Source organism: Neopelma chrysocephalum, unplaced genomic scaffold (genome assembly GCF_003984885.1).
Source record: "Neopelma chrysocephalum unplaced genomic scaffold, ASM398488v2 Primary Assembly neopelma1_95b, whole genome shotgun sequence".
Classification (NCBI taxonomy): domain Eukaryota; kingdom Metazoa; phylum Chordata; class Aves; order Passeriformes; family Pipridae; genus Neopelma; species Neopelma chrysocephalum.
The window spans coordinates 1,033,641-1,043,599 of record NW_020897758.1 but is presented as its reverse complement, the minus strand read 5'-3'; the positions used below and the strand labels follow the sequence as shown (position 1 = coordinate 1,043,599).

At 56.3% G+C, this 9,959-nt stretch overlaps 1 protein-coding gene across 3 annotated transcripts in view; it reads right to left on the bottom strand.

Moving 5' to 3' along the window:
- Positions 1 to 1,611: 1,611 nt before the first annotated feature.
- Positions 1,612 to 9,959, bottom strand: part of SCMH1 (Scm polycomb group protein homolog 1) — a 68,550-nt gene continuing 60,202 nt past the window's right edge. For all 3 annotated transcript variants that reach the window (XM_027694012.1, XM_027694013.1, XM_027694014.1), the window contains 3 exons: positions 4,858 to 5,058; positions 3,685 to 3,827; positions 1,612 to 1,839 (listed from right to left, as the gene is read on the bottom strand). In XM_027694012.1, the coding sequence (XP_027549813.1) occupies positions 1,714 to 1,839; positions 3,685 to 3,827; positions 4,858 to 5,058 (470 nt within the window). In that variant the 3' untranslated portion in view covers positions 1,612 to 1,713. The remainder of the gene's footprint in view (positions 1,840 to 3,684; positions 3,828 to 4,857; positions 5,059 to 9,959) is intronic.

Genomic DNA, 9,959 nt, shown 5'->3' with positions numbered 1-9,959 from the left:
TGTCCAGGCCGGCAGCACGGGCTGCGCTCTGTGACAAAAAGCCTTTTGCCTTCTCGTTACTTTGGGCGTTGGGTTTTTTTTTTTTTTTTTTTTTTTTTGGTTTTTTTTTTTTGCAACTTTGCCCCTTAGGGGTAAACCTGACCCAGTGCAAGAGCCTGGAGGGTTGGTCACCGCGGGGGCCCGTCCTGCTGCTGGCCAGGGCCCTCGAGGCTGGCGGGGGGCTGAGCCGCGGCTCTGGATGCAGAGGGTGAGCTGAGGGCAGGAGGAGGAAGTGCTTGGAGCGGAGATCCCGTCCCAGCCCTTTGGTCACTGCAGGGGAGCGTGTACAGGGTGGGTCCGTGCTGGGGGTGTGTGGGGGCACAGCGGGGTCAGCCCCGCCTGCCCCACCAACCCTGCCCTGGCTCGGGGGTCTGGGCAGCCCCTGCCCCACAGGCAGCCCCGAGCTGGCAGCTGCTGCCCCGGGCACACGGCGCTGGCACAGCCGGTGGCCTCCACACTCCTCGTGCAGCTGCAGGAACGTGTCTGGGACCGCGGGAACCGCTCAAGTGCCATCAAAAATAAATACATTAAACTGCCTGAGACCAAAAGGGGCCCCGGGCAGGACAAAGCCCTCACAGGAAGAGCAACATGGGGACGGGTCACCACCCCGGGATCCTCTGGGCAGACCCAACACTCTCTCACACGCTGAGCTGGGACGGACCAAAACTCTAGAGGAGCGGGAGTGCCCCTGGGAAGACAAACCTTGGCAGCTCTGGTTAAAAATCACCAAGAGTTGCGAGTTCAACATAGGTAGAAAAATCATCTCATCGTTTTAAACACACAACTCCTTAGTAAAAAAAAAAAATTCCAAAAGAGAAAATTAAAAAAAAAAAAGGCGAGAAGAATCAGCCGAGTCCTGCAGCATCCGAGCAGCCTCCAACACGTGCCAGGGGCACCCAGCCCCGCTCCTCGGCTCTCCCAGCTCACTCCACGCTCCCAGCCAGTGCCGTGTGGCCTTTCCAGTCCGGAATAAATATGGAAGCTTCCCTCCCTGGCCTGGCGAGCCCAGCCGGAGTCGGGTCGGACGCCAGGGGCAGGCAGAGCTGAGGGGGTGAGTGGTCCCCGGGCTCCCCCCGGTGTGGAAGGCGGGGCCGGGGCGGTGGATGCTCCGAGCTCACCGTGGATGCTCCGAGCTCACCCCAGTGCCTGCCCCGAGCAGGCGAGAGGGAGGAGAGGTGGTGCAAGTGCCCAGTGCCCACAGACACTGCCCAGAGCTGCTGCTCCATCCCGGGGAAGCAGGACCGGGAGCCCACGGAGGAGCGCTGGGAGAGACCCTCTGCTTCCAACAGGGCGCCCATGGCTCGAGTCTGGCGTGAAGCCCAACTGTGCCGGGCTCCTCCCGCCGGGGGCGGGGGCAGCGGGACCCGGGGAGGGCCGGGCTGTCAGCGAGCTGTCCGTCTGTCCCCCGGGGGGGGCCGGGCTGTCAGCGAGGTGTCCGTCTGTCCCCCGGGGGGGGGCGGGCTGTCAGCGAGGTGTCCGTCTGTCCCCCGGGGGGGCGGGCTGTCAGCGAGCTGTCCGTCTGTCCCCCGGGGGGGCCGGGCTGTCGGCGAGGTGTCCGTCTGTCTGTCTGTCTGCGGTGTAAATGGGGTGTGTGCATGCGAACCTGTCGGCAGGTGAGCGCGGGTGGGGGTGGCCAGGAGCGGAGCTTCCAGGATCTGTCCTGCCAATGTCCTCTCAGAACTTGCCTTGCTTTAGCTTGTCGATGTGGTAAGTGAGCTTCAGGGCTGGCCCCAGCTTCAGCCCCATGTACTTCATCATCATGTCGCTCCGCAGCAGGAGCAGGGCCTTCCCGTCGATCTCCTGCAAGGAGGAACCAACAGTGCTTGTGACGCCCCTGGAAGCCCCTCCCTGCCCGCTGAGCCAGGCCAACAGGCAGCAGCGGGGCTGGCTGAGAGCCCTGCTCAGAGCATCCCAACAGGGACATCTCAGCATGGACAGCACTGCATCCACCCTGCTCCAGCACAGGCCTCAGCCCCAGACCCCATGTGCAGTGGGAAATCTGCTGGGGGATCAACATCCAGGAGCCTTGACCAGAGGGGCAGCAAATCCTGAAGGGAGGTGGGGAGGGAGGAAAAGGGAGGTTTTTCTGACAGGGGAATGTTGGAGGCAGGGGAGCAGTGGCTCATTCCAGGGCACTGTCACCCCAGCACAGGAGCAATGGTGACAACAGCCCTGCCATGACACACAGCTCTGAGTCACGGATGAAGATGGAGGTGAAAGAACAGACCCTGAAACTCAAAGAGTCTGCACTCTGTGACTGCATATTATGAAAAATTTTGTCCCTGAAAGGGTGGTCAGGTACTGGCACAGGCTGCCCAGGGCAGTGGTGAAATCACCATCCCTGAAAGTGTTCAAAACCCTGTGGATGTGGCACTTGGGGACACGGTTTAGTGGTGGCCTTGGCAGGGCTGGGGTCTTATTGGACTCTATGAGCTCAGAGGCTCTTCCAACCTGAATGATTCTGGGATTCTGTTCTGTGTTTCTGGAAGTTCACAGCACTGTCCCAGCCACTGGCAGAGAGTGGTGAAGCTCCTCATCCCCAGCAGGGCTGATTCCAACACAGCAGCTTCCAAAGCAGCTGATGCTTTATAGCAGAGTCCAGGTGTGTCCCACCTGAGGCTCAGGAGGGGATGGATCATGAGCTTAGAATAACCAGAGAACAGCTCTGTCCTTGGCATCTGCAAGTGGAAGTCTCCCAGTCCCTTTCAGTGCTCCTTTCCATGACCCAGTCCAGGCTGGGGCCAGAGCTTTGCATTTGACAGTTTTCCATGAAAAAATGTTAATGGACTTATAAAAGAAAAATAAAAATCACCACCTCAAACAACACAATGTCCTGCCCTATGTCAACGCCCAGTTAGGTTTCAGCCTGATGAGATCTCCAGAGATCTCCAGTACCAGGTTTAATCTGGTTTTCCCTTCTGCAGATAAAAGCAAGGTTCTCCCCAGGATTTCCAATCCAGGGCACTTCCCACCCTTGGCAGCTTTTGCATAATTAAAACAAACATTTTTCAATTACTGGTGGTTCTAAAATAGAGCTAATTAAAAAAAGGAGTGTTGTGTCAGCACAGCCCAGAGCAGGATGCAGCGCTGGGTGTTTGCTCCCAGGGCTCTCCCGACTTCCCAAGCAGCACCAGATAGAACATGGACTCAATCAAAACACAGAGGAAAGACAGTTCTGGCAGGAATCAGGACATGGAGCTGCCAAACCTCTTGTAGCTTTAATGGTACAAACTCCATGCTGTGTCTGCAGCTGTTTTACACTTACAGATGTGCACAAGGAGCAGAGCCTTAGGGGACTCCCTGTTATAGGAAACGGAGTTGAGCAGCGATGCACTCCATGAATCCCACTTGGAATGTGCTTCTTGACAGGAGAAGTTTGCCATGAGGTGAGTATTAGGCTCCAGGGCGAGCAGAGTCTGTGTTTTCAGCACTGGGATTCAAATGCACCTGAGCTGCAGGTCTGCCCCTGGAGGGGTCTGAGTGAGGATCCCAGTCCTGGACAGGGGATGAGCAGGATTTATGAGGATATTTTTATTAAGCACAGAACTCCAGCTGGTCCAAAGTGCTGCCATTTTCTGACTCTCCTGCGTTTTCCTTGTGTGCTGATTTGCCCCCCCCACACGTGACACCCCCAGAGGCACTCACGTGTTTTCGGAAGAGGTCGGCGTGGGGGCCCAGCTGCGGGTCGGACTCACGGATGAACTGCATCACCTCCTCCACCGACCAGGACGAGGGGTCGCGGCCGCTCAGCCGGGACACGTCCCGGGGGCCCAGGTACCTGTCGGACCCTGCGGGTGCAGACAGGGCTGTTATTCCAGTGTCCCACAGTTACTCACCCTCAACCCACCACTCAGCCTCCTCTCCCACAGCAAGGGCAGAGACACAGCAAGGATCACATCCCAGTCAGGCCCCACATTCCTGCAGCGCAGGTCTGGCACCGAAGCCTTATTCCCTCTTCTTTTCAGGGCAGCCTTCTATACTGAGCCCTATTCCTCTCTCTTAACACCAATTTCCCCTTGTTTGCCCCCCCATTCCCACTCCTCCTTGCCTATCAGCTGACAGGTCCCACCTCTGCAGAACACCCTCCCTGCTCCTACATCTCTCCTCACACAGTTCCTCCTCCACTCCCAACACCTTTAGCATATTTAACACAGCAAAGCTGGTTTATGTTTTCATTTTCTGACAGGTTGAGCCCACAGGTGAGATCCCGCTGTCCCGAAGCACGGCCTGAGCTGACACAAGTCCTGTTCCCAACGTTCCGGCATCGGCACAAGCCCCTTGTCCCAGCCCTGCCCTCACACACGGTGGGGGGGGGGGGGGAGGCACCAGCAGCCTGAGCTTTTGAGAGGCTTTTATTGACACCATGCACCCAAAATCACACTTTTTGCAACCTGATGTGCTGATGTGCTGCACTGACCAGCTCAGCTCTCCTGCCCCTCTCCCTCCACACAGACAAGTGCTGTTCACACATCCCACCCTCCCAGCTCCCCCTCAGCTCCAGCCTCTCCAGGCAGCTCTTGACTCCCCAGCCATTCCCGATCCGTCCTCACAGACCCAGATGCCCATTTGTCACTTGGACACAGTTCAGCTCCTGCCTGCTCCTTCCTCTCCACCAACCCCCAGGTCCCCTGGTCAGCAGCCACAGGAGCAGTGTCACTGTCCACACTGCCCACACTGCCCAGGTGCCATCACACCTCACAGAGCTGGGGGGCTGTGCAGAGCCCAGGCTGGTACTTGCTGAAGTCAGAAAGGTGTAACTGGAGTTAGGAAGGCCCTCTATTGCCACTGTGCAGCTGCAGGGCTGTTCTGAGCTCTTACCCCCAGAGCTAGGCCTGCGCAGGGCAGAGGTGCCCTGGCTGAGGCTCGAGGGTTGGTGCAGGTGCCTGTATCCTGGCAGGCGACAGTCTCTGGAGCTCCTGCTGTGGCTGGAGGAATTGACAGAGTTCAAGGCAGAGTCCATAGGGTCCAGGCGAGGCTCCAAGGGCCCTGGGAGGCCATCTCCCAGGACAAAGGTTTCACCTGGAACGCACCAAGCTGCAGTCAGTGCACCCGAACCCCACAGCCCGACGCTCCTGCTCGGGGACAGAACTGCAGCACTCATTGGCTCTGACCCCTCTCACTGGTCTCCACAGCACAGGGATCAAACCAGGCACTGCGTGGTGTTCACCTGGCAAACACCAGCCCAACTAGTGGGCAGTGACAATGGTTGGTGCCCAGACTGAGGCAGCAGCTCCTCTGCTCGTGCCACCACCAGCTCTGGCCCAGCCCTGTGCCCTGACGGCCCTGGACCCCTCCATGGCAGGGCAGGCCTGCTCCATCTGAATGCCAACAGACACAGGACTCACACACAGCCCTGAGCAGGGAGGGAAGGGGAGGTTCCCTGAGGGATCACACATTGCACACCCTCGGCATCAGCGTGCAAGGGACTGGCCCTGGTGGTTGGGATTGGGGTGTGGGACACGTGGGATCCCGGAGGCAGCACCACATGCAGGGCAGGAGGGGCTGCACTGTCATGGCCAGGCAATGCTCTCCAGCCCCAAAAGCAACATGCTGGTGACCAGCTGCTCATCCCTCCTGACCTCCTGCCCTTTTCCAGCCTAACCACGTCGGAGACCAACTCCCTGTGCTGGTACATGCCCAGGAGGGACTGGGCTGAGGGTTCTCCCCAGGCAGGGTCCCAGGGCAACAGCAGCTTCCTCACCTTCCTCACCATCGAATTTCCAGTTGTTCATGGCACTACTGGGATGGAAAGGCTGAGGAGACTATCCAGGGTTGTATGTGGGCCAGCAAGACCTGCCTCTGCTGTTACACTGGGACAGCGTCACCTCAGGGCCACGTGTCTGTAGGTTTTACTATGGCACAACCAAGTCTCAGCCCACGTGGCCCTTGAGCCTCCTGAGTCATCCTTCAAATACCTGTGTTCTTTCCTAGGAATTACCTGGCAAGTTCTTGGACCGAGGAGGAAAGCAGCTCCCACACTGAGGGGCAGGGCCAGTGCACTGCGGGGCCGGGGCTGGGGCTGGGGCTGCAGCTCCCCTACCAGGGTCTGCAGAGACCCCGAGAGCAGCTCACAGCCCTGAGCTGCTGCCACTCCAACACACAGCAGGTGACAAGGGGCAAGAAACCTGAGCCACTGCTCTGGCCAGCGCCTGGGTTTGCTCCCTGGGGCTTCCCAGACCACAGGAGCAGCAGGTGAGAAGCCAGCACAGCAAAGCTGTGCTGAGCTGGGTTGGTGGTGAGGGTGCAGAGTCGATACTGCAGCCTGTGAGATCCAAAAGCTGCTGAGATTTTCCCAAATTCCCTGCTGACATGATAGTGCCAGGCTCCAGGGAAGGGAGGTGCAGAGCCTGAGCCTAACCCTGAGTGCTGCTGACACAGGCTCCCACCCGACTGGAGCAGCCTCTCCTGAAGGCACCTTATTTGCCGTGGTTTCTGTGAACTATGGGACTGTTGGGTGAGCTGGGGTCCTCTGGTCTCAGTGTTCTGCTGTCTGCGTTTGAGCAGAGATCCCAGAGCCAGTTCAGCTGAAAATACCCAGCCCTGACCTTCCAGAGCTTCAGCTCATAAGGCCATGGATTGGGAATCCCCTTGTCTGGCTGTTGGCCAGTTTGGTGAGGCCAGTGGGAGGTTATCACCTGGGTAACTGCTGTTCTTCCACCTTGGGGGCTTTGTCACTCTGCACTTGAGGCACTGCTGCTTTTTTTTGCTTTTAGGTCTCTGGGACATGCCTAGAAACAGCAGCACAGCCCTGCAGTCTCACCTAGAAACTGCTGGTGTTAAGACTGTACCCCCCTCCGGTGACCCATCCTGTGTCACTCACTTCCCACATGGGCAGGTGTGTTCTCACCTGCTCTCAGTGCATAAAAGGTGGTTTTCTGACTCATGGCTTTTCCTGAATAACTGTGAACCCCTCCTGCACTCCCAGCATCCCATTTCGGCTCCAGGCTGGACACAAAGCCAGCACAGAGTGGCTGCTCTGGCCCAGGGGTGGGTGGAGATCCCCTGCCCAGCCAGACCCACCACTGGCTGTCCCTTACACCAGGGGGTCTCCACTGGAGCCGCTTCTGAGGAACTACACTTGGTCTCCTCTTCAACTGGACAGTTCTGCTTAAACCCCAAACGACTTCCCATTAAACACCTGGGAGAGCGTGCTGTCTGACTGCCAGGGAAGGGCAGAGGCAAGAGAGGGGTCAGTGGGCACAGCCCTGTGCACTGCCACAGGACAGGCTGTGGGCATGGGAACAGCTCCATGCTGCACGTCTCCAGCCTCCAAGGAAACACAGCCCCCCCCCCGAGGTGACACACAGCTTCAGGAAGCCCCAGGACACTCCCCCAGATGTGCTGGGTCAGGCACACGTGTCTCTAACTGCTCCCCAGGACCCCAAGGCTCTCCCCGTGGGGATCACTGTCAGCAGAAGGCCCAGCTTGGGAGGTTGGGAGAGCACATGCACAGGTTCATGTCGGTGCCATGCTGAGGATCCAAAACTCAACCCCAGCAAATACTTCACTCAACAGTCAACACACTGTTGTTATCCTGATGGGAATGTGATGCATTCTGCAAATATGTGGTCCTGTTCTCACAGGAACTGTGATCACACCCCCAGAGGCCACGGGCGAGGCCAGGCCTGGGGGCAGCACGTTGCTTTGCCCAGGAGGTGGAAGTGAAGGTGCACACTGACCCCCAGGTTCCCTATCCCAGCTCAGGGCAGTGCTTGGCTGGGCTGTGAACTTTGCAGCAGAGCTGGAGGCTTCCTGGCAGGGTCAATGCAAGAGAGACTGAGGGTCTTCTTAAAAATACAAGTACACAGAGAACTGCTGAGATGAACTGACACCTCTAGGAAGGGGAGAGGGACATGAGGCAAGAGGGCAATGATTACTGTTCCTGTGAGTCATCTGCAGCAGAAAACAACATGCTCCTGGGCATGGGCAGGGCAAGACTGTGCTCAGGCACGATCTAGGATCCTTCACCCTCCACAGCCAGTGTTGAAGGAGGGAGGAGGTGGTTGATTTTTAGGCAGATTTCCCTACACAAACTGCTAGAGTTAACTAAAGGCTGGCAGTTGGCACATTGTAGGGAAACACACCACAATTAGTGGCGGAGAGGCAGGGAGCAGATAATTAAAGTTTAATTAAACAAATAGTGCTACAGACTCAACAGTGCCATTTTACTGCTAAAACACAGGAGTTTGGCCACAAGCAAAAATCTGATTTGCACAACTACTGAACACCCACTGCTTCCAGCAAATGCTGGGCTGTGAAGGCAGGTCCCCACTGTGCTGGGACTGCAGCGTTTCAGCAAAAAGCAACACAAGTGCCACTGGATGCAAGAGGAAAAACAATGTAAGAGGTGAGATCCCCTCCTCATCTCTCTGCTTTGCCAAAGGCATGGTGAATGGGATATCCCACTGCTGCTCACAGCCTTCCATTTGGCAAACTGGGAAGTGTTCAGGGGCTGCTGTCTGTCACTCTGCTGAAGCCAGAGTTCAGCTCCATGAGAAGATGTACCTCCTTGCTCAAGAAATATTCAATATCCAAGCATTTCAGGTGCATATTCTTAAAATATATCCTCTGAAATGCAAGTATTCCTGCCTGCACTTCAATTTCCTGGTGGAGGAGGACATATTCATTCCAGCTTTTAGCTATGGGATAAGAATGAATTTCTAGGTGGAATCTGGAACTGCACCTTGTTCCTCCCTGCTTGGACCAAGCACAGAACCAGACCAAGCTGCTGCAGGAAGGTCACACACTGACAGGATCACCCCCCTCACACACAGACACACTTTCTGCCCACTTGTCTGTGTTTTTCTGGAAGGGGCTGGAGTACATTGCATCCAGATGGCACAACCCATTCAAAGGCCAAGGGATAACTGAACAGACTTTGAAGCAGACCAAGAATCAATCTTGTAGACAACCTAATGTAGATTCTTCCTTGAAATTACCCATTATGGAAGCCTTCTCTATTCACTGACAATACAGAGTGTGCAATATTCACCACCCAGCTAAGGCACCTGAACCTTTGGAGCAGACCAGCACTTCCAGAACAGGCTGAACTGCATGTCCCACCTGCTGGGGGAGGAGGAGGGGCTGGGCCATGCTAATGGTACCTCAGTGCAGTGGCTGATGGATCAGAGGGGAATGGCAAAGAGATCAGCACGGATGTGTGTTTGGAGGTGAGAAACAGAGGGGGCCTCAGGGAACAGTTTCTGACTTGTCAGTATGCTGGAATAAATGAGACAGTCCCCACATATCACCTTGGGTTTTGTTTCAGCTCTGTGACAAACCTACAGTTTTCTTACTGTAGATACTGAGGCCACTAAAAAGTGTCCACCACAGAATCACAGACTGGTTTGGGTTGGAAGGGACTTTAAAGCTCATCTCATTCCACCCCCTGCCATGGGCAGGGACACCTTCCACTAGCCCAGGTTGCTCCAAGCCCCGTCCAACCTGGCCTTGGACACTTCCAGGGATCCAGGGGCAGCCCCAGCTTCTCTGGGCAATCGGGTGCAAGTTCAGAGCAGCTGGGCTTAGTGACAGGGTCAGTGATCCTGCAGAGCACAGGACACAGTGATGGATGGAGACCAAAATCACCCACAGTGATGGCAGGCTGGGCACTCACACCTGGGATCAGCAACCCCAGCAAAGCCAGGGAGATGGGGATTCTAAAGGGACAGCAACAGAGCACGAAGCCATTGAACTGTGAGCCCACCCAGGAGTCTCCAGCACTTTTTCAGGGATATATTACAAAGAATTGTGATTAACACCTTGGCAGATTTCACCACCCATTAATTAAAAGGCCTCAGTAAGATTAAATCTCCAGTCTGCATTATGGAGGGTTTGCAGTTCGGAACAAAAGTGGAAGTATTTTTACTGAAGGTTGCTCAGTTCAGGGAGTCCTCCAGCTACCTGGACCTCCTGGAAAT